This window comes from Leptonychotes weddellii, chromosome 3 (genome assembly GCF_054177405.1).
Source record: "Leptonychotes weddellii isolate Sample4059 chromosome 3, ASM5417740v2, whole genome shotgun sequence".
Taxonomy (NCBI): Eukaryota; Metazoa; Chordata; class Mammalia; order Carnivora; family Phocidae; genus Leptonychotes; species Leptonychotes weddellii.
The window spans coordinates 146,758,528-146,782,679 of NC_138371.1; the positions used below are offsets into that span (position 1 = coordinate 146,758,528).

Here is a 24,152-nt window from a genome sequence, read left to right on the forward strand (position 1 = left end):
CATCAATAACTATTCTTAATTATTTGGAAACTAAAATGCAATTTTTTAAAAATTATATTTTCCTATCCTCTTTCTCTCCCTTGCTATCTATGAGGGAGCATAGAAAACAAAAGGAATAGAATGCAAATCTGTCAGTGTGGTTGTCTTTTTCTTTTTATACTCAACAGCAAAAGGCTCCACTGGGGAAAAAAGGTTGAAAATTGGTAACTGACAAGGGACTTTCATATTTCTATCAATTATCTTTGTTCTCTGATTCTATTAAAAAGAATTATTATTGAAGCCATTTTAAGTAGCAATAATCCAGCCCATGCAGATTTTGTAAAGAACTCTAACCAAGAGCATCTTCTTTCCTATTATAAACAAAAACCAATACGCCAAGGAAACTGTAGCAATAGATTTATTGGAAATGAGCTAGACATTACATTAATTGGATGAAGATGTAACAATGCATAAGCATAACTGGTGCAACATTTAAAAAATCACAAAAGAAAAAGAAAATTCATTTTCAGAAGAAATACTGTATCCAAGACACTTTAATCTCTGAACACCGTAACACAACTCATGACGTTGACTTTGAATATCCAGAATAAAATTTACTTGAAACTGAACTGAAAGGGAAAGTTTCTTTTCCCAGCTTAAAGATTCTTTGGCTACCGCCTGTATATCACACACATAAGGTAATTTTCATACCAGACAGTAACCAGATGGTATCTGTCATATTCCTCATAGGAAAAACCTCTCCTACAAATAGAGAAACTTGAGGGAATCCAAGCAACAAATCAGTTGACAACTCCAACTTAATAGGGGACCTAGAATCTGCATTTCCTAGAGCTAGAAATTACATTAACTTTACTAATAAGACTTTATTTTCTTTTTTAAAAAAACTGCCTGGATTAGAGGGCATGATGATTTGTAACAAGAATCATTACATTTACACTGAGTAATGGTGTAAAGGCCAGGGTTCAGATGCTTATCATCTGCTCTTCAAGGTTTTCCCAAACCTTGAGAGCTTTGCCCTTCTAACCTATAATACACTGTAGCTAATGTATAAAAAAACTCCCTCTGAAGAAAATTATCCCAAGTAATCCATCTGTGATAAGTACTGCAAAAAGCAGAAATGATATTGTTTGGAAAGGCAAAAATGCTGCATCAACTTTCAGAGACACTACCATAGAATCATCTCTGAAATGGAGAACTGCATGTGTACTCTGAAAATTACTTTTCTTCCACATACCCAGCATGCATGAATGTCCTCTGAAAAGCTGTAGGCTGAGGAAGCTGGGAGTTCACAGAAGGAGGTCTTAGAAGAGCTTGGTGCCACTTTCCACTTCTCTCCAATGGATTTCAACAGTTTATTCTTAAACATTTCACAGTTCTCACAAACTTTCACATACAAGGGAAAGATGATTGAGAGCTTATTAGATTCGATCAGTTGGCAAAAAAAAAAAAAAAAGTATCTCAACACAGCATATTATCTTTAGAAAACCAATCATAATTTCCCTATCTTTCATTTAAGGTAGAGAGAACTAAATTAGGAGCTCCTGTGAGTGGGAAAATGACAAGTCCTTGTCACCAACTATGGCACCAAGTAAAAGGGAGTCCATTCATGACTGTAAGGAGTAATTTAAATAAAAAATAGAAAGTTGATCTAGACAATTTAGGTCCTAAATGAAATTGTGAAGGCCTGATATTTTTAGTTTGAGTAACAATGCTGGTCTAATTTGCTGGGAAATTAGCAACATTCTATTTCACCCTGAGCTGGGTGGGTAGACTCCACTACGATGTCTTGCTTTCTTATGCATGTCCAAAGTCATGCCTAACCTGACTCAAAATGCATGTAGACACAACATGCTAGTTGGCACAAAGCAGGCGGGGGAGGAAGGCCCCCACCTTCCTGAAAAACCCATAGGAGCATGACTGGCAATTTGTCATTTTCCTCAGATATACATAATGTCAGTAGATTTTAAGACAGATATACATAAAGTTACATAAATGTTTCTACCTCTCCACCATTGAGTGAAACATGCTGTTCTTTGGAGAAAAAAATACATTCATTTTTTTCAAGTATATTTCAATATACAAAGATGCTCTAGCTTTGTTTCACTACAAAGACAAAATGATTTCACCTATGTCCAAGGGGAATTTCATTTTAACTTCCCTTTGGTGTGGATTTCATGAAGTTTTGATTTAAAAAATTATTCTAAATATACATCTACTCCTTTGATCTGAAAGCATGAACTCTTTACGTCCATTTTATGTCTGTGTACATAGTCAACAACATAAAACCAGTCTACATATGTACAATGGCTTAGGATTGGCGCACTCTAATGAGAGCGAGGTCCACCCTCAAGGACTAGGGCTCAGCACCAGACTGCAGCGGTTCTGTCAGCTCCGGTGTCCAGCGTTGGGCCGGCAGCGCGCAGACGCTTCCCTTCTTCACCATTCTAAGAGCACGTTCTGCTGATGTGGCAGTTCTTCAGTTATGGCTTGTTTCCTGTCTTGGCTTTGTTGTTAGGGTTGCAGGTGAGGTCTCTTAGCAATGATTCGCAACTGGCGAGCGCATCGGCTGGCAGCAGCTTCCGGATCTGGTCCACTGTCTTTTGATAAGCCATCTTCTCTTGTTCCAGAGTCCGGATTAAAGACTTCATTTTGGTCTCTCTGGTCAGAAGGTTTTCCAGATTGGATTCCAAGGTCTGGATTTTAGCATGAGCTATCTGTTTGGGGGAAAGAAAAACAAATGCAAATTCCTCCAAATCAAAAATCTGCAGAGTCCGGTTTCTCATCAGAACCTCAGCTAGACCTTAGATCTAGTAACCAATCATATCGCATTACTTAATAGAATAGTTTGTGAGGCAGATACTTTGAAACCCTCTGTGACATGGGTTTCTCAAAACGTAACTGCAGTACTGACAAAATCCACCTCATGTCACTGAATACGCTGAATACAACAAAAATGCAAGATTAAATCAGCATCCCACAGTGGTGGGGGCCTCACTGTATTCCCCTGGAGTGAGTGGAATCTGGCTGAAGGAGAAACAGGAGATTTCTGACGTTGCCCGGAGGTGCTGAAAGAGGCTTTCCACCCCCTGACTAGAAATACAGGGTTTTCTAAACACATACTTGGGATCCTATCAGTTTCAGTGGGTGTCAGGGGTTCCCACATAACTTGGGAACCAAGACGTGATGATGACATTTAACTGTCAATGAAAAAGTTTGTAACTATTAATAAAAGTCATTATAATATAAAGCAGGTGCAAACCCACTTTCCCTAACAGAAAAGGGCTCAATTAATCACCATTGAAGCATCAAATAATAAGGGACAATACCCCAGTTTTTCTTTTTGAAAACAGTGTTGGCTCTTTGTTTGAATAGGCATACAATTTTCTGTGGGCAGGAGCTAATGTAAAATGAAGTGAAGGAAGTCAGAGTTCCTGTCCTTGGGGAGCAATTACTCTGGAGACCCCTCGTTTCTAAGCCTTTCTCTCCTAGCCATTCTTGTCAGGGGACTCACCACATAGAAGCAGAGTTTTAGTATTCTCTAGCTTAGGAACAGGTGTCATGTTGGGAAGTGGGGGGTAGACAGAAACCAAGGAGCCATTAGGCACTTCAGCTCCAATTCAGAACTCATCTCCCCCACCTCCCAGAAGGTTCCCTTCCTAACCTCCCCTCCAGTGATCACTCTTAAGCCCTGTCCCTCGGGGCTTGGATACACAGCTCACATCACACAAGTTGCAGATGCAGAATATTAGTTTATACTAACTTGCTTATTGCATTTGTAAATGTGCATTTATAAATAAATACATAGTATTTTATATTCCCAGGTAACTGTAAACTCCTTGATGGAAGGGACTATGTGTTACATGTTTTCATTCAATTCTCTCAAAAATGCCTCCTTTTTTTCCATTTCGGTGAGTTTTACTCTAGACAATTCTCACTGTCCCCAGATTTCTGCAAGTGATTTCTAGCTAGTCTCCATACCTTTTCTCCCCATGCGAATGTGTACTCATCAAGGTTTCCAGACTGACCTTTCTAAAGTACAGCTTAAAAGCTCTGAGAGATTTCCCTCTCAACAGGATTAAAGCCATGCTCTTCTACTTAACACTGAAAGTCATCTATAGCTCTGCCTCCACACATTTATCCCACCCTTCCCCAACATAAATCTTAAACTGACCCCCAGCTTCCTCTGCTGCTCTGCCCCATCTTCCTTATTTATACCAACCCCCCACTCATTTCTCCCACCAGTCCTTCAGAGTCCAGCTCAAGCCCCAAGTCCTCCAGAGCTTTCCCATTTTCCCATATTCAGCCCTCCGCCCTTGAACTTAGCCAAATATGTGTAACACCCTATAGGTATTTAACCAGATTCTGTTTTGAATTGCCATTTAATATTTTGTGAGTGTACATTTTCTCTCCCTAGTGATATTTAGGTTGATTTGTGCATTTGTGGCAGCCCCCAGAACACTTGCACACAGTCTGATACACAGACCCTCTGTCGGCAACGGTTCAATCCACGTCACATCTCTGTAATTCCTGGTATAGTTCTGTGCAGTCAAGTGTTTTGAGCAAATCTTTATCTTTTTACCTGTAACTTTTCTAGGAGGTCCATGTTTTGTCTTTTCAGTTGGCTATTGGCCCTCTCCAGCTTCTCCATAGGTTCACTATCCTCACAAGCATATGATGATTCCTGAAGCTCATCCTGCAGCACGTGATATTCCACCTCATAGGCATGTAACTGTTTAGATATATCCATCTCAAAAACCTGCCATGAAAATACCTTGAGTTAGTCTGGCCTTTAGTATGTATACCAAAATACAGTCTATGTATCTGGTGTGCTTCATATAGATTTCCAAATACTAATGAGGAAGAGTATGGCATATCAAAAGGAAGAATAACAGGTATGACTGTCTCTATATGGACAAATAGATTATTTCTACACAACTGAAACATTCTCATAGTGAGGCCAAGACACTAGAATAAGTTAATGCTCAAGGGTATTTTGCAACCACAATATACATCATCTGGTAACTCTCTAAAAATGTAGCATACCAGATAAATAACATTAGTTACTGAGTAATTCTTACCTATGTTAGAGATAATCTTTGCTGATTAGCAACTGAAATTGCATAGGGTATTTCTATAATAAAGAAACCAAAGCCACTGATAATAATTTGTCAATAGGGCAGACAGGACTTATACTAAATATTTTCATGCACTTGCTAATCCACATGGGCCTCTCAGGAGTACCATGTTGTACCACGCAGAGAATCTTCGTAACTGCCTACCCTGAGCACAGTACAGAGCTGGAGGGTTTAATCAGGGCTGCTTCTGCTCTCCCAAATTGCCACCAAGCAGGAAGACCATTTGCTTAGAAGTTAGTGGGCAGGTAATGCCTCCTTGGTCTCAGCTTGCAAGGGAAGTAGCTACCATTTAAGCATCAGTGTCTACACTAACACTATAGGGAGAAAAGAAACCACAACAAGCCTGACTTATTTATCCTACTACTATAAGAGGTACTCCAATCTTAGAATTTAAATGAATTGTCTAGAGAAGATGATCATCCCTCTCGAGCATCACTTTTTCCCTACCTAGTGGGAAACCATGGACGTAATGGACTGTGACCTGTGACCCAACCATTAAAAATGATAAGATGGGTCTATATGTATTGGCATGGAAAAATGTCCAGTACTCCATATATTTTTTAATAAAAAATCAGATTGCACGCTAATCAAGCCTTCTTCCTGTTAGTGAATGGACACAGCATGGTGAGTGTGTCCACACTGATTTCTGAAGTGTATGAAAGTGAGAAAGATGAACACGGATTCCTGTATATGGTCTATGCTTCTCAGGAGACATTTGGAATGAAATTGTCTGTGTAAGACTAGAAAAATGCATCTGTTCTTGAGTTTTTTTTAAACCCTTACCAAGGGGGAAAAAATAGGGGATATTACCAACTGAGATTGATCAGTTCATCCAATCTCAGATCATCAAAGCAGTAGTGTTCCTGCCTAGGAGTTTCAGGAAGTTGTTTTGTACTGCAAGCAGAAAAACTGAGCTCCAAATGAGCACATTCAGCTTTGGAAAACTATATTATTTAACCTAGGCTGTTTTGTTTTCAAATTTAGAAGTTTAAAGATAAAATACTTTGCATTCTAAGTTGTCAATAAAATAGGCCTTCACATTATTTTAATGCTCTTTCCCTATTAGGAACCTGCAATTTAAGCATTCAGAAAGACATTCTTTACTAGGTTCATTGAACCAGCCAACTTTTTGTAGAAGGGTTTCTATTCAACTGGGGAAATCTCTGTAAGAGGATCTTTAAGCCTAAGTTGTCAAGCATAGCCCCCCGCCCCCATCTGCTATAATCATTGGAAAAAAGCAGGGAAAATGGCGGTAGGAAAACCCTGAACTGCTGCCCAAGGTTCCCGTTCCTCGTGTATGTGTACCGGGAGCCTGCGCTCTCGCTGTGCTGGCAAGTTCTTGTTTGCTTCTCTAGACAATAACAGAAAAGCACCACTGCTCAATAAGAACCTTGAATAATTTAAAATTTTGGTCTAGTTTCTCAAAGGGCCCAGAGAAAGAACATACTACATTTTTCCTGGTTTGTATATTCTCTAAGAAGTCAAACTGCTGTCTGCTTTGGTAAAGAAACAAGCTGTTCTATCCATTTCATTCCTTAGGACAGTGCTAGAAACTACAGAACATGGAAACTAAAGCATTAAAATTCAGATGCACTCCCTCTATCATTTGGCCTAAAGCTGTAGATGATCCATGTTTTATGTTAAGTGTGTGACTCTTATTAAAAAGTTACCACCTCTGAAACAAATAATACATTATATGTTAAAAAAAAAAAAAAAAGATAGTAGGAAGGGAAAAATGAAGGGGGGAATTGGAGGGGGAGACAAACCATGAGAGACTATGGACTCTGAGAAACAAACTGAGGGTTCTAGAGGGGAGGGGGGTGGGGGGATAGGTTAGCCTGGTGATGGGTATTAAAGAGGGCACGTATTAAATGGAGCACTGGGTGTTATATGCAAACAATGAATCATGGAACACTACATCAAAAAAAGAAAAGTTACCACATTTTTAAGAATATTTTAGTTGTCATTGTAGGTCAACCATCAAAGTTCCTCCACTCCCAAGTGCATGTCAGTTGTGAAGAAAACAACAGCAAAAGGAGACCTAACACTCTTCACAGATATTAATATCAGAAGTTAAACATTTTCCAAGTTCAACTAGAATAACCAATGCTTCCTACTACCTGCATGGGGTTCACTATTTACTGTTTTTGTGGGAGTAGCACAGAAAGATCACAAACCACTTTAGACTGTACTTAGCAGGTCACAATTTACCTTTGTGTATTTAGATGTGTGTGCTATACCTGTACCTGTTAGTGGAAATTACTTATTAATGGGGGGGGAAGGGGGGAGGAAGCAATAGTACTGCATATGGGCACTTGACCCCCGACCTTCCAACTGCTCTTCCCGCTGCATGCATCTGTCCACATGGCTAACTTTTAATATGTGTATTTTTATATTATGTAAATTCTTAATCAGCCTGTCTTGTTTAGATTGTATACATCATTATATCTGACATTCTTGTAACTACTGTGTGATCAGTAAGATTCCTAGAAGAAATTCTGCATTTTAAAAAAACAAGTACCATGCAGAGACGGGTGACTTCTATCCCACATTAGTGGGTGGTCACTAAGATCTCTAGACCAAGTACATTTTTAATGAACTAAGGTGAATAAAGGCACAACTATAAACTGTCAAGAAAAATCAAGTTACATAATAGCATGTATAGTATGATTTCACTTTATATTTAAGCAAAGAGAGATGTGTTTAGTAGGTTTTCTTTTCTTTCTTTTTTTACTTTTATTTTTTCCTTTGTGCTTTTCTGCATTATTGGCATTTTTCACAGTGATCATATTTTAAGTAAAGCTCATCAAGGTCTCTATTAATAGCAACAGTTCATTCCATTTTAAATCAACTCTAATTGTTAGAAAAATCTCTCTTATGTCAAGTCCAAATCTACCTGCCTATAAATTCTATCCATTCATCCTAGCAAAGATCTCTAAAGCCAGGTAATTCCCTCCTTAATTTTAGAAGAGAGGTGATCTGACTTCAAATCAGATTATCGCTTCTCTAAAAGCACAATCTCTGACTGCTTGCCAGTCCAAAAAGATATTTCTGAAGAATTAATAAACAAGTACATATGTAAATAAAAGCTATATTTTTCAGCTTACATAGCATTTTAACAAAATTGTTCAAAGATATTTACAGAATAATCTACTTGTGACTTAGATTCCATAAAAAGAAACTTTTATATGTCACAGAATAAGAGTTCATGTTATAGTGTGAATTACAGTGTATAAAATTCTTCAACCTAATTGGTTAAATTTGCTCCTAAAAACAGTATGAAAAAGTAACAGGATCGTCATTGTTATGCTCATTTAGTAAGGGAAGAAGCTGAGACTCAGAGAGCTTGAAACTTGCCCAAAGTCACACAGCTAATAGGCAGCAAGGCACCAGAACACTACGTCAAATTCCCTTTCTCTTGCTCTAAACTCTGTTATCTGCTATCCCAAGTGCCTCTAGGAAAGTGGTAAATTTTATCAATACTCCTAAAAGCAGTCATCTATGAATCTTAAGTTTGTTCATGTCATCTGAGTAACATCAATATACAACTACCACTTAACCCAGTCCCTATGAAGAGCCAGGGACTAGATATGTGATGTATTGATTATTCTCCACTTGTTTCCCAGATCCATTCTCTGCCCTCATCTGTTCTGCTGGACCCGGGAGAGACTCTTGTGACCTGCATCCCCCTTTCACACCTCCTTTCTTGCTGGCTCTGGTTGGGTATGGTCCAGAAGAGCAGCCAGCAGGAGATCAGAACGAGAAGGAGAAAGAGGTTGGTCTTTCTTCCTTGCTCCTTCCTTGCCTGGCTCACCAAGAGCACAAAAACCTCCAAAATCCCCTCCTGCATAGTTCTGGTACTCACTGGGCCTGGTAACACTATTAGAGCCTTCCCTCTGTAACTAGTTCCTGGGCACTTGGATATCCACATTTGGTTCTCTTAACCCTGCCCCAACCTCTATAAAATGGCACCTTTGTTTGAATCATTGACGACAGACTGTTTCCTACACTTTAGCCTCACAAAACCTCCGAATCAGTATTGTCCTATTTGGAAGGTAAGAACACTAGAGTTCAGAAGATTAGGGAGATGTGTACAAGCCCACCAACTAATAAAAGAGTTAGAACATGATGCAAACCCAATACTGTCTAATTCCAAAGCCTAGGTTCTTGCCATGTGTCCTCCTTATATATTTTAAGACAGACTTAGTATCGCAAAGGTAAGTGGGTCTCATTTTTATTTATTTATTAGGTCTTCCTAACTCTGTCAGCTCTGCCTTCAGTCTTACCGTTGGTCTAAACGGAAAGATTCACCAAACACTCCTTACGTAGCACTGAGGTACTTTTCCTGTGCAGAGCCACACAGACAATGTCACAATGTAGAAATTCCACGATAATCTCATTTCCAAATAAAATATATCTGATCAAATAAAAAACTCTATCAAACAAAACTAAGTCTTTATGCTAATGCATTTAATATATAATTAGTGGAGAAACTGCTGAATGATTTTATATCTTATTATTATCATTTTAATCATACCTGGGTAATAATTTTTTCCATTTCAGATGTATTCATATCAGGTAGTGTGGTTTTAAGAAATTCGACAATACTTTCAAAGTTTTCACATTCCATTATAAGTGTCTCCTGGCTGCTCAGCAGACTGAGTGCAACCTTAAATATAACTTCAGTTCCCTGAAGAAAAATAATATCTAAAAGAAGAGATACAATTTCGTGATCAAAATTATGCATCCACCATTGTAAAAAGTGTACTCTTTGTGCTAATGGCTTTTTGTGTTTCTTGTGGTTGTTGTTTTTAATTACTGCAGTGGAACGATGGAATAGTCTGCAAAAGAATATGGCTGAGGTCATCTACATTTAAAAAAAATAATATGACTGAAACAAACAGAAGTTTAAGTATTTTTCTTACTTATTTAGGAATCTCAGATAAGGCCAAGGTAAAAAGAAAAAAAGATTAATTATATAGCTGTTTGTCTGTGTATTTATAATTTTTAGTGGCAAATTTAACGGAGACTAGGTAAACCTAAAGATGCTTATTCAACTGATACTTTGATTTTTCTTCACAAGGGGAATACAAAAACAAATCAACATAAGCAATTAGTACTATTTAAACTCTCATTACCATAATAAAAAATAAATGAACCAGTTAATATGCAATTAAACCTTTATCAGAGCAAGAAATTTAAAAAAAAATTTAAAAGAAAAATCAAAATCAATATATAACCTAAATCAGAAGTAAAACAGAAAAATAGAAAAGCTACCCTGACTCTGCACTCTACTTCCTAACAAGTTCAAACAGGCAATAGTTTTGAAAGTACCAAATATTTCTATATGAAAGTTTCAATCTTTGCCACTCTAGGAACAGTAATAAACAACAGGGAGTCTTTAAAAAATAGGAAACTGTGAACTTCTGCTCATGCATCTTTCCCTTTACTAAATTCAAAGAAAAGGACTGAGAAGCTACTGCAGAGCTGATGGCATCAGACATATTTTCATTGCAAAAAATAGAATTGTGGAGGTTTGTTTCTTGAATTCTAATATCATGCTCCCAAGCATAAGTCAAAGAGAGATGCTTTCAAACATTGCTTTATCATTTTGATTTGATAAATTATTCTAAGAAAAAAATATATATCCTGAGAGTAAATATATATTATATATATATAATATATATTATGAATGAAAGGATTTTAAAAGACCCAAGACTAGGAACCCAAACTCCACCCAAAAACTTAACTGAAGAGAAGCAATCCAGTATTTTAATAAAGAAGAGAAATTTGGTGAACATTTGATTCTGCACATCTTGATTTTGCTCTTTTGCTGCACTTTGTCTACAGATTATATTACACTAATTCAGTGTTTAACTTTTTAAACCACAGTCCCCAATAAGAAAGACACCATACATTGTTATCTCGTATATGTATACATATTACACACATATCTTCAAAATTGAAGCTTCTCCAAACATTTTTCCTTACTATTTGTTATACTCTAATATTTTCATTATATTCCATTCTAGCTCATTTTTTTTTCTAATGCTGGTAATGACCTACAATCAGGCCAGTACTCACAATTTGACAAAAAGCTCCAATTTAGCAAAGGCATGGTTACAAATATTGACTACTTTCACCATGGATACCAGATAAGCAGGATGTAAAAACTGTGGGAGCCCTTTCTGAGGTCACAGAGGTCCTAAACCTCTTTAAGAACAAACCTCTAGTAAAGAGTTGTTTTTAAAAAAATTTTGTTTTTTAAATAGTGGACTTAGATAAACCTAACTAAAGACTTGTGAATAGATTTAAGGACCCCCAAAGGGTGCATAAGCCACATCATAGTCTATTCCTGGTGCCTAACACTGTGATGAAGCAAGACGGGAACTCAGTATCTTGCCCCAGGCCTTACTGCCTGTGTTTAGTGCTTTTTCCCTGAGCCACCCAGTCTTAGAGATTGATGCCACCACTTCATTGGCATGGAAGGAGAGTCACTTAAGCAATAAAACAGGAATTTCAGTTATTCTATTAACAAAAGTCAGATTTAAAAAAAAAAAGTCATTAGGAATCACATTGATATAGGTACTTCCATTGACCCAACCAGAGAACATGTTTCTCTCTGTTTTGAATTAGTGTTGAAGGAGACAATGGGGAAAGAAAAACAAAAACAAAAACGGAGCTAAGAAGGATGTGTATAAAAATCTGGAAAATTATACATAGTAAGTCCTTAGTTGGGATTTTTAAAAAAGTGTCTTCTGATTTGGGGGTAAAAATGAAAGTAAGAGCTCCATCACAGCTACTCAAATACAAGGCCCAATTCTTCTTTCCCTTTTAATTTTCAATTTCATTTAAGACCAATATGGTTTTAAATTACTCTCAGAATAGAGCCAGGCACATTTATTAAATTCCATTGGCAATTTGCTATTCTGTGTAACACACGATAAAATAATTGGGGCACCACATGGTGAGAAGAATATTCCTTGGAATAAATAACAATGTTCCATTTGATCATAGGCATCTCTTACCAAAAACTCTGGCTACAAATCCTAGTGGAAATTGAGAGGCAAACAATGTGAGGAACCAGGGGGCAGCATAAAGACTGGGGCTGATTTCATTTTCTTCAAGATGATTGTAGAGATCTCTGTGATAGTCATGAAGGAGCCTGGACAGCTGGTACATCTGAATCTAAAGTTAATTTGGGGAAGAAAAAGAAAATATTATGCATTTATCTGTGCATAAAATACACTAATTTTAATTTTATTACCCTAATATTTAATAACAAATTCATATATATTCAATACATGAAAGTAGTATTATTTTATTTTTATTATGTAAAAGTTGATATTAAAGTCCAAGTTTACTTAACTGAGGTCAGAAGGCAAGTCAACAAGAGTCCATCTAAGATGACTGAGCAAGTTTCTCTATCATTAGTGTGTTTTGGTATCACATATATACATGGAAATGGTCATCTTCCCTCATGTAGGAAGGCATTGCTTTTGGAATTTAATCAGAATTGTCCTGGCCTAGGACTCTCATGGTACGTCCATTATAATTTCAGACCAATTGCAGAAAAGCCTCCATTCAAAAGGATCTACCACATTTAGTTCATTTCGCTAATTTATTTTATTTTATTTTTTTACTTTTTTTTTACTTTTTTTTGTTGTTGTTATGTTAGTCACCATACATTACATCATTAGTTTTTGATGTAGTGTTCCTGATTCATTGTTTGTGTATAACACCCAGTACTCCATGCAATACGTGCCCCCAATAATACCCATCGCCGGGTTAACCCATCCCTCCCCCCGCCCGCCTAAAACCCTCAGTTTGTTTCTCAGAGTCCATAGTCTCTCATGGTTCGTCTCCTCCTCCAATTTGCCCTGCCTTCATTTTTCCACCAAAGTTTGTCTCTATTTGCTGGGCCCCGCATCTGATTTATGATGGCGCTCTGGTTTAGACCCCACCAGGCAACCAGGGCTGCTAGGACACTGCCTGGCTTAGAATGTTATGGAGCCAGATGCTTGAGATATGACTTCCAATATCCAAGGTATTCCAGCAGCATATTTTTTTATGCCAAAGGAGATTAAAGCAAAAATTACAGTCTGTCTCTAGTATTAAAAGAAGAAATTATTTCATGTGGCTACTGCTTGATTATTGGTATTTCAAAAAATAAACGTTATTAAGACAGCATATGGCTGTGAATAATAAACAAATTTGTGAATTGTGCCTTATTTTAAATTTTTATCCACACAGTAACATACTGAGTAGTGGTTCCTTGGTCAGTTCTATCAGTTTGACATTTTGGTGTGAAATGTACACAATATTTTATTATATCTAGCACAACTTCTTTCCCTAGAAGATATCATCAAAATATCACCCTTAAATAGTTAGCTTTACAAAATGCATGAAAATAACCAATTATATTGTGAATTCAACTGTTGTTTCCAGAGCACAAAACTAAAAATCAAAGTACTATGTATAAACACAGCAAATTATTTGTTTGATCTTTATCTGTAACACATATCTGTGGAAATTAAGTTCCACACACACTGTAAAAGGAAAGAAAAAGCCACCGGAAGCCATAGCTATAAAACAAGAAGCTTAGATTCTGTCAGACATAAAGGTTTAAAAGAATGTGATTATTATCTCAATCAGTCATGTTGGAAAAATCATGTATTTCCCTTAGGCCATTTACAATTTAGAAACTAGACATACTGGGCCCCATCAACAGAGGAATTAGCATTTTGGTAGCACAAAAATCAAAGAAGTCTAATAAGCAGAATAAAGAGAAACATACTGTCAAAAGCATTCTATTCTTGTTCAGTGAGGACTGTGACCCAGAAGGTATACTTTATTTTTTTAAAGAAGCTTTTCCTTTTTTTACATTCTAAACTAGGGGTTTAGAACATTTCTTCCATCAGGGTAGATTTACATTAAATCTCTTTTGAAAAAGGCAAATGAAAACACAATTCAGTCTTCCTTCAAAGGAAACTTTAATGATAAAATGCCATCTGCTAAGAATCAATAATTCTCCAGTTCTACAGTATAGATAACATGGCAGATCTTCTGATGGAAGAGGCAGAGCCAGAGCAGTGAGATGGGCAGAGAGATGAGAAGGGTAGAGAAGACGGGGGGGAAGGGACAGCAAAGACTTCAGATAAAGGACACAGTGCTTTTACACTCAACACAAAATACAGCAGCCACAAAACATGAGGGGACAAAGTTAAAAGAGACCTCAACCCCCTCATGTCACACATAAGGGAACTGAGGCCAAGACCCAGCAGTGCTCAAGCTCACACCACGCAGGTGATCAGAAATCCCATCAAGTGATCCAAGCCCACTGCTGCTTCCACTTCTGAAAGTCATACTGATTGGACAAAAAACACTCTGCTCCTGAAAGTGGGAAAGTGTTGTACCTCACTTTCTAGAGCAAAAAGCTCTATCTTCCTAGAATAAGGTCCCCAATCTTGCAGCCTCTACAAATGCTGCCAAAGAGAAAACCAACTTCATTGTCATTATTATAGATATAAAATATTTCTTAGTAGATGCAAGCCATATAAATGTATTTATCCAATTTACATGAATTTCTATGATATCAAATTGATGAATTTTTAAATTGAAAAATCACTGCATTTTGGGGCACCTGGGTGGCTCAGTCAGTTAAGCATCTGCCTTCAGCTCAGATCATGATCTCAGGGTCCTGGGATGTAGCCCTGTGTCAGTCTCCCTGCTCAGTGGGGAGCCTGCTTCTCCCTCTCACTCTCCTCTGTGCTCTCTTTCTCTCTCTCTCAAATAAATAAAATCTTAAGAAAAAAAGAAAAATCACTGCATTTTTAAAGTGATAATTGCATCTATCTTTCTATTTATGGACCTAAATCAAACATGACTCACAGGTACTTTCCATTCTTTAAAATTTTTAATATTAGATATCAAACTTATTTCTGGAAATCAGAGCTACTTAATTCCTTACAAGGCACCAATGCTTCCTATCCAACATGAGATATAGATAAACTTTAGAAATAAAGTAAAACATAAAACCTTCCATTGTCATTATTTGACTTGTGGAACGTTAACAGACCTATGAATAGTCATCAACTAGGAATCAAATCACTATATTTACATATCCTGGTGAAGACCCTTCATATGAACTCACACCTGAAAACCCAAAGCTGAGAGGAAAGCCCTACCGATCTCCCTAGCAAAACTTTCATCTTAAGAAAAATGGACCACTTCTTCACCACTGATCTTCTCAAGAAAATACCACTTACTGTAATATTCACAAGGTGAAAACCCAGTCCTTTTTTGCCTATAGATTGGTACCTAAAATATTAAATGTAAAAACTGATCCTTGGGAACCAGAAAAGAGTATATTTGAAAAGCATTTTTAAAATATTTTACTTGTTATCTACAGCATAATATTATGACTAACTGGGCATCTTGCCTACCCCATTTCAAAGGAGGTGAACTCTGACATTCCTCTCTTAAAAGTCTTTATATTTTCACTACTAAAAGCTTTAAATTGACAGGTAGTGGCTGTTTGTGATATCATATCTATAGATAAAATTTAAACAGCTTATTAGAAACCAATACATTAAGAAAAGTGGACTTTAAACTAGAAGGGACAAATGTGTATACAGGGAGTCTGAAATAGGTTGAAGATCACAGCGGCAGCGAATACCCCACTTAAAATGACTACAACATCTTAACAGTATTTCTTCAGTGCATGCTAAGAAAAGCAGACTGAAAAGTACCACTGACTTTGGACACCTTTTCCTCCAGAAGGTCCTATCTGACATTAAGATAAAGGAAGGGAGACATGGTAAGTTCAAGAAGAACCATGAAACAGCTACCTGCCACTGATGTATTCACAGTAAAAAACAAAACAAAACAAAACCACATTATATTTTTAGATTTAAAAAAAAAAAGATTTATGATTCTTTTCAATTGACAGGTTGAGGAAAAGTGAATTAAGAGGACTGGATTCTTTCTCCGTCCACTTGCAGACTTAGGGGAGAGAGACTTGAGTATCCACCCACTACCTTTCTAGAATTCCTTATTTATTCACTTAAGGAACTTCATGGAAGGGTTTTTCTGCATACACACTGTCGTACACTTACAGGTTTAGCCAAAGAACAAATCCCACACTAAAACCATGAACTCAAAACACGCCTGTACATTTATACGAATTCCAAGACAACGGGTCCAAACTTCGTTCAGTCTTACTGTGAGGGAGAAGAGGGCTACTGCCACGACTGCCCCTAACAGCTTCCTGTGTGCCTCACCTGCAGCGACATCATGTCAGGTCTGTACTGCTTGCGGAAGCCCTGGTCATACATGAGGAATTTCAGCATCTCAAAGGCTTGCTCTTCGCTCATGTGCAGAAGCAGGACTCCAGCCACAAAGCTGATCCCCTGACAGTAACCCACTTCTTTGTCCAGCAGTGAGTAGGCTTTCAAGAGGTTAAAGAGTGAGAGCTGCCCTGCCCCAAGCTGTGCTGAAAAATAAGGGTGAGTAGGAAATGTCCTTCCTGCAGAAGAAGAGAAAAGAAATATTGTTCAGATATGCTGATGCTTGGGAGACAAAAGTGAAATTGTAATGCAGTGATTTCCGGGAAGAAACAAACCTTCTTTTCTGAACCAATGAGAGTTGCTTGGAATACCCATCTAAGAGTCTCTCTCTCTCTAGCAAGCCCTCAATCCTACCTGCCTGACCACCCTCCACCTCTACACATATGAAAGGGAAGCAAACATTTAATGCTAACAAGCACTTCTTTCTAGAAAATAACAACAACAAATTCACAAACAGATCAAAGACGTGTCCAGGTGAGATCCCATAAAAATAGAATATAAAATCTATTCTGGCTATAAATCAAGGCAAATTCTTTTTTTATTATTATTATGTTATGTTAATCACCATACATCATTAGTTTTTGATGCAGTGTTCCATGATTCATTGTTTGTGTATAACACCCAGTGCTCCATGCAGAACGTGCCCTCCTTAACTTCACATAAAGACCACCCTCGGGGCGTCTGGGTGGCTCAGTTGGTTAAGCGTCCGGCTCTTGATTTCAGCTCGGGTGATGAACTCAGGGTCGTGAGATCAAGCCCTGCATCACGATGGGCTCTGCGCTGAGTGTGGCACCTGCTTAAGATTCTCTCTCTCCCTCTCCCTCTGCACCACACCCACCCCTGCCCCCACTTGCGCGCTCTCTCTCTCTCTAAAAGAAAAAAAGAAAGAAAGAAAGAAAAAAGACCACTCTCTGACTGAAATCAGAATCTTATAAAAGGTCTCATATTATTTAAAAGGAAATCCTAGCAGTCCATAAGCAGATTTAGTCCTGTTTTCCCTGTAATATGACACTGGAGGGACTTTTTGAAGTTGTTTCGTTTTATATTCAGTCTATCTTTCAGGAAATACTCCTTTTTTCACATACCCTTTGTTCTCTTAAACCACCTCCATGAGCCATGTAGACCTCTTTTCTTTTTTCAATATATTGAAAAAGGACAAGCAAAGCAAGGGGTAAGCTGACTTCAAATGAATTCCCCTCTAAAATTCACCTCTGAGCATAAAATGACCATAGAAACAGCCCAGCAAGCAAACAAAATCAGTCCTGGATCACTGACGAGCTGGTACTAAATACTGAGACAAAGCCATCTTCATCACCAAAGCTGTGTACACACTGGCTCGGGGCTTTCCTTAGGCCACACAAATGAAGGGGCTATCAGCTTGCTTGTGAAATGACTGCTCATGTCAGTGAGAACTTGTAAGAATGCCAGATCTTTAAATGTTTTCCACCACATATGCTTAAAAGTGATCTTGGTTTGCTTTTATTTTTTTCCCCAGGAACTGATAAGATTAATTCTGCAGAGCAAGGGGAAGATAGGAGAAAATAAGAACACACTGAGGAGACACAGATGGCTACAAGAAGAGTTAAATCAACGATTTTTTAAATTATCATTTTACTTCATTAAAATTTTTGCTAAAGAAAACTACAAATGTACTCTCTCTCTAAGACATTAATTCTAGTTCCATTTTTTTTTTCCTGACCAGCCTTCCCTGATAACCTGATCTCCTCATTGCCTTCTCTTTATTAGGACATCTTGATTAGCCCTAAATGAACATTCCCAATTTCTAGTCTGGTCATCAACTTCTAGTCACAGAGACAGAGATCTACGGGCATCCAGAGGGACTGCCCATTTAAACGAGAGGACTGAGACTCAGAAGCAGAGTAATTTGCCTAAAACCACAGTTTAGTGGTAGAATCAGACAAGAACTGAAGTCTTTAGTTTCTCTGTAAAATTCCCCTTTTCAAAAAATATTGACTCAAAAAATATTAACTGAGTTGGGTCCTTTCCCAACAAAAGTTGTTTATCATCCAAAGGGAACAGAGATTCAAACTAGGTTTTGGCCGGTGATTTTTATATGCCCTAATAAAAGATGACCCCAAATATAAGGTAATCCCTTATTTTCCCAAATGGGCTCAAGTAACATATTTGGCCACTTTAAATACATCAACTTCTAGAGATACAGATGAAATAGTCAAATGCCAATGTACAATATTTAATCCAATCAATTAGGTGTTTTTAAATAATAAAATATATATTATAATATCCTAAGTTAGAGAAAAACTAGAGACAATGTAATTTTTAAAAGCACACCATTTTTACTTTTCATTAGTTATTTGAAATTTAGCATTTAAAAAGACAGCTTTATGATGCTGTCACTGGAAATTCTCCCCCAGTCACAAGTACCCATTCACATAATATTAGGACGGCTCATTTTTCTTTCATCCTATAGGGATGTATTCATGATTCCACAACATAACTACTTATTGTATTGCTTTTTAAAGTGATAGTCAAAGGCTTGTTTAAATTTTTTGGTGCCCCTCTTAACCTATTCTATTTTAAAACCAGTGTTGATTGAGAAGATAAATGTCTATCTCAAACAAAAGTCAGTTCTTCAAAATACAGAAACTGGGAGTATCTGATAATATGAGCCTGTTATACAATATAACACCCTTTTAGTGGGGCAAGTTTGGGGATGAAAACTTCATTCTGTATTCAGGCACTTATGGTATCTTCAAACAGATATAAAGCCAACTTGTCCTCAAGAAAGGGCAAAGTCAGCAGCTCTGCATAATTCAACAGGTCTTCTTTAGCAACACCAAAACAAAACAAAACAATACACAACCACAAAAAGACAAAAAACCTAAGCAAACCCCCCCAAAAAACTCAAAAAAGGGACCTACTGTTTACTTTTGTACAATAATCAATACAGCAAACATACCCAAATCCACAAGAATAGCATGCTGTTGAGCAGTGAGCTGCTTTAAAAGTTCTTTATAGGATATGTCAGGAGGTTGTTGTTTATTGGGCAACCTGTGCCTTAGACGATACTGTAAAGCTAGGAACTGCCAAATTTCTCCTCGTCGAGTTTTGGGAACACCTGCAAAGATAAAAAAAAAAAAAGCAAGGTCTAGAACTCTGGAATGAAGTTGCTAAAATGCAGCTGAGGAACTTTGTAATGCTTGAAAACAGGCAGCTGTAATGTCCTGCATGCCACCCTCTGGTCACACAGTATGATATACTGACAGAAGCATATTTTGACAAGTTTAATCCTTTAACTGCTGATGTCTTATGAAAGAAAACCCTCAAATAATAATAAAGGCAATGTTAACAACATCAGCCAACACTGATTGGGCACCTAATATAACCATTCACCGAGGGTGCCTTGCTACTCAGCATTGTACCCATGCTCAGAAAACCACCCAGTGAGATAGGCAATTACTATTATCCCCACTTTCCAGATGGCCAAGCTGAGGCAGAAAGAAGCTAAGCAACTTGCCCAAGTTTGCACAGTTAGTAAATAGAAGTTTAGAATTAGAACTCCCTGAGTCTGGCTTCAGAGGCCAAATTCTGAAATCATGAAATGTATCACTACCTATTCCCATCTTTCGTTTGGTTTGAAGCAAGTAACAAATGTCAGTACTTATAATTTCTAAATATTTGACATCAACAAGTAACTCTGTAAAAGAGAATTAAATAGCATTTTTATATGGTCATAAAAGAATGAAGTAATAAGAATGGTCAGTACAACATGAAGGCTTAACTGGAGTACTCCAAAACATCCTCTGACAAGACATCATCCAGCATATAGATAATGAAACATTAACTCCATTATGCTCGAGAACCAAAGGGTATCACAAGCATTTCAAAGTATACCAAAACTTTGTTTTGTTTTTCTTTTATTTATTTGAGAGAGAGCGAGCACAGGGGCAGGAGGGGCAGAAGGAGAGGGAGAAAGAATCCCAAGCAGACTCCATGCTGAGCTGGGAGCAGACGCGGGGCTTGATCTCATGACCCCGAGGTCATGGCCTGCGTTGAAACCAAGATTTGGACACTCAACCAACTGAGTCACCCAGGTGCCCTCCCCCCAAAACATCTTTGTTTTTTATGCCAAAGAAAATGAAGTAAGCACTGGGAGGGAGAGAATTCAATTCTGTATAGCTCAGATATCCTACCTCACAAAGTATTTTCAGTTCAGGTAAACTGGATGGGGAATAGGTCTTTGAGCTCCCAGCTGATTAAGGAAGGTTTAATGACGCTGATCTTTTTGAACTTCAGTACAATGTTTGCATAAACCAAAAGTATTATTGTCCAAAAGGTATAACTCAGGCTCACTGACATGATTTATAAGGCCCTCCACAATATACCTCCAACCTACCTTCTTCAGTTCCATTACCTCCCATTCTGCACCATACACTAAGTAAAAGAAGCATATGGTTATTTTCCCACCTCCAGTTTCTTGTTCCTACTGTTGCCTTATGGACTTCCAAGTCCTCCCACTTGATTGCACAGTGTTTTTCTATTCATCTTTTATGGCTGAGCCTGAATGCCATTCTTCTGCTGAAGCTCTTTCTCACATCTCTAGGAGTAATCACTTCCTTTTCACATACTATTTGACACATACTCTAACATCACCATGTTGGATTAGCTCTACACTGCATGTTTGCCTATTTTCCCCACTTTGCTGGTGAGCTCCTTGAGAATAGCGAGCAAATGTTCATCTCTGTCTGATGAAAACCAAAAATATACTTGGCTACCTAAACATGTGTTGGACAAATGAATGAATGATCACATGTAAAATGTCAATTTTGGGGTAACTTTCATTATTAGCCCATTAAGTGAATCTCTAATAACACAAGTGGGCTGTTTTATTATCCATCTAATAACAATTTTGCAAGAAGGCAATTCACTTCAGCTAAATAAGTATTTGTTGAACACCTAACAAAGTACAGAGAATGGTACTAAGGATACTTCATCCCCGGAAGATGAATAAATCCATTCTCAGGAATTAGTCTCATTCATTTATTCATCCATGTATTCATTCAGTAAATAATTCATGCAAGATGCTTTTTAGGTGCTAGGTATGCAGTGGTGGGGTAAGAAAAACATTAAACAAATATATACATAAACACAAAATTACAAATTATGATAAGCACAATTAAAGGGAAAGAATCATGAGAAAAAAAATAATAAAAAAATTTGTTTTGGTGGAAGAGAAAAAAGGGCATACTATTTCTGAAGAAATGGTATTTGAACTGAGAACAAAAAGATAATAGAATTCTCCAGAGTGGGCAGCAATCCCTTTGGGAAGAGGAATGTTGGGGCGCGTGGGTGGCTCAGTCGGGTAGCGGTTAAGCATCTGCCTTCGCCCAAGTCATGATTCCAGGGTCCTGGGATCAAGTCCGAGGTGGGCTCCCTGCTCAGCGGGGAGCCTGCTTCTCCCTCTCCCTCTGCCCTTTTACCCCCTACTTGAGATTCTCTCTCTCCCTCTCCCTCTGCTGCTCCCCCTGCTTGTGCTCTCTCTCTCTGTCAAATAAATAAATAAAATCTTTTAAAAAAAGAAATTAGTTATTAAGAAAAAGGAAGAGGAATGTTTGAACACACTCAGATGGGCAAGGAATGGGGAGAGAAAGGAAGAGTGAGAAGGAGAAGGGATGGAAATAAAGGGATGATGGGAAATGGGGAGCAGGTAGAGATGTAAGGAAGAAGGAATGTAGGGAGAACTGGAGCATTCCATGCAAGAAACAGCCTGGGAGGTACACTGGGACCCAGAGTAGGTTTGGCCTCTCTGGAACACCGGATACGAGTGTGGAGCCTGCCTGAGATCCTCTCCCTCTCCCTCTGTTCCTCCCACTGCTCATGCACGCACTCTCTCTCTCTCTCTCAAATAAATAAAATCTTAAAAAAAAAAAGATTACTACGATGATCCACCTGAAACTAATGTAACATTGTGCATCAACTATACTCAAAAAAAAAAAAAAAAAGATCCAGAATACCTTCTTTAAGAGAAATATGAATATCTTCCATATCACATCTGATTTTAGCTCTGCAGTTCAACAACTTCTTATCCCAGGTTATTAAGACCTCCTTCTGACATACACCAACTTCTTCATAGTCCAGTTTAACTTTTCTGGACTGGAGTTCATCTCTGCTTGCTAAGAAAAACAAAACAATTTATGTAAAACCCATGTATTCTGAAAACACAGTATTTTTAACATTTTGTTGTATTTGTAAAATCATACCAAAAGACTTTTAGGAATCAACCGCTAACATCTGATCAAAAAGTAAACTTAAAAAAAAATGGAGGATACACGAACGGTTCCCAAATTTTGAGTCATTTCATGTAAAAAAGTTATCAGGAATAACTTCCTAAGGATGTTTCACTTCTGTATCTTACAGATGAGAACTCCGCTAAGCATAAAAAACAAACCATGTTTGCTAGGCTCTACATTGCAATTTTTTTTGACAAATGTGGTAGCCTCAGAAGTGACAACTTGCATAATGTTCAACACCATTAATATTTTATATATGACATATAGGAGAAAACAATGCCTCCTGCTAACCTTAATTAGAGAAATATTTGACCATGAAACCCGATAAATTTTTATAACTATTTCCAGAGTTACTAATACTGCCTTTAAAAACGCTAAGCCATGTGTCTCTGTGTTCATATTTAATAACCTTAAAGAGGAAACTTCATTTCACTGAAATTAACACTACTTCCATTTTTTAAAATAGTACAGAATTCTCTCTCATTTGATGGCCTAAAACATAAGCCCAGAGCTCATTTAAAAAAGGCCTCGCAGGGGCGCCTGGGTGGCTCAGTTGGTTAAGCGACTGCCTTCAGCTCAGGTAATGATCCTGGAGCCCCACATCGGGCTTCCTGCTCTGCGGGGAGTCTGCTTCTCCCTCTGACCCTCCTCTCTCTCATGCTCTCTCTCTCTCATTCTCTCTCTCTCTCTCTCAAATAAATAAAAATCTTTAAAAAAAAAAAAAAGTGCCTCGGAAAGCAACTACTATCTTGATGTGTTCTTTATCTTCAATAACTGATTCCAAAAGGGAAAATGAAGGAAAAACATTTAGTTATTTTTTCTTCTCTTTCCTTAGGATCACACTGACCAAGAGTCTCTCAGATCAACGTGTATTCATTCAAGTTCACAGTGCTCAACCCCTTACCTTCTGCAACACAAATCTTTGTCATGCATCCAAAGTCCTCGACAGCACAAAAACAATAGCAGAATGAGTATTTCCCTTTACTTAGTGTGTTTGAAACCATTTTGAAAGAACTTAAATATCTTATAATACTGCTATTCAAGTAAGGCTAAAAGTTTCTACTTAAAAATCCAGACATAATCAAAAGTAAATTTCATTACAAAATACTCCTCCTGGATACCACTAGATGGCTCTCTAGCAGAGTTTAGCTTTGCTTCTCATATTTGCTTTATATTTCTCTATGATAATCAAATAATTTTTTTTTCAAGAAGTGGGTTCATTAAAGCGAGTAATTAATATAACCCTATATGTAAGTTTACTGATGATTTTTTTTTTACAGTGGACAAAACACATTTCCTTTTTTCCCCCCTGCAACCTTCTCTAGATCATTATTCATTTAAAATAATAATCAAGACCTATGTGCCAGCTTCGGGCCCTGAGGATAAAATGCTGGGTAAGA

General features: G+C 37.6%; 1 protein-coding gene across 6 annotated transcripts in view; it reads right to left on the minus strand.

The window, feature by feature from the left end:
- Positions 1-381: 381 nt before the first annotated feature.
- TBC1D4 (TBC1 domain family member 4) overlaps positions 382-24,152 on the minus strand; it is a 168,795-nt gene continuing 145,024 nt past the window's right edge. For 5 of the 6 annotated variants that reach the window (XM_006733610.3, XM_006733614.3, XM_081815039.1 and 2 more), the window contains 7 exons: positions 22,477-22,635; positions 19,422-19,580; positions 16,418-16,662; positions 12,164-12,323; positions 9,673-9,842; positions 4,580-4,756; positions 382-2,714 (listed from right to left, as the gene is read on the minus strand). In XM_006733610.3, the coding sequence (XP_006733673.1) occupies positions 2,481-2,714; positions 4,580-4,756; positions 9,673-9,842; positions 12,164-12,323; positions 16,418-16,662; positions 19,422-19,580; positions 22,477-22,635 (1,304 nt within the window). In that variant the 3' untranslated portion in view covers positions 382-2,480. The remainder of the gene's footprint in view (positions 2,715-4,579; positions 4,757-9,672; positions 9,843-12,163; positions 12,324-16,417; positions 16,663-19,421; positions 19,581-22,476; positions 22,636-24,152) is intronic. The other variant, XM_081815037.1, reaches the window with a different exon arrangement.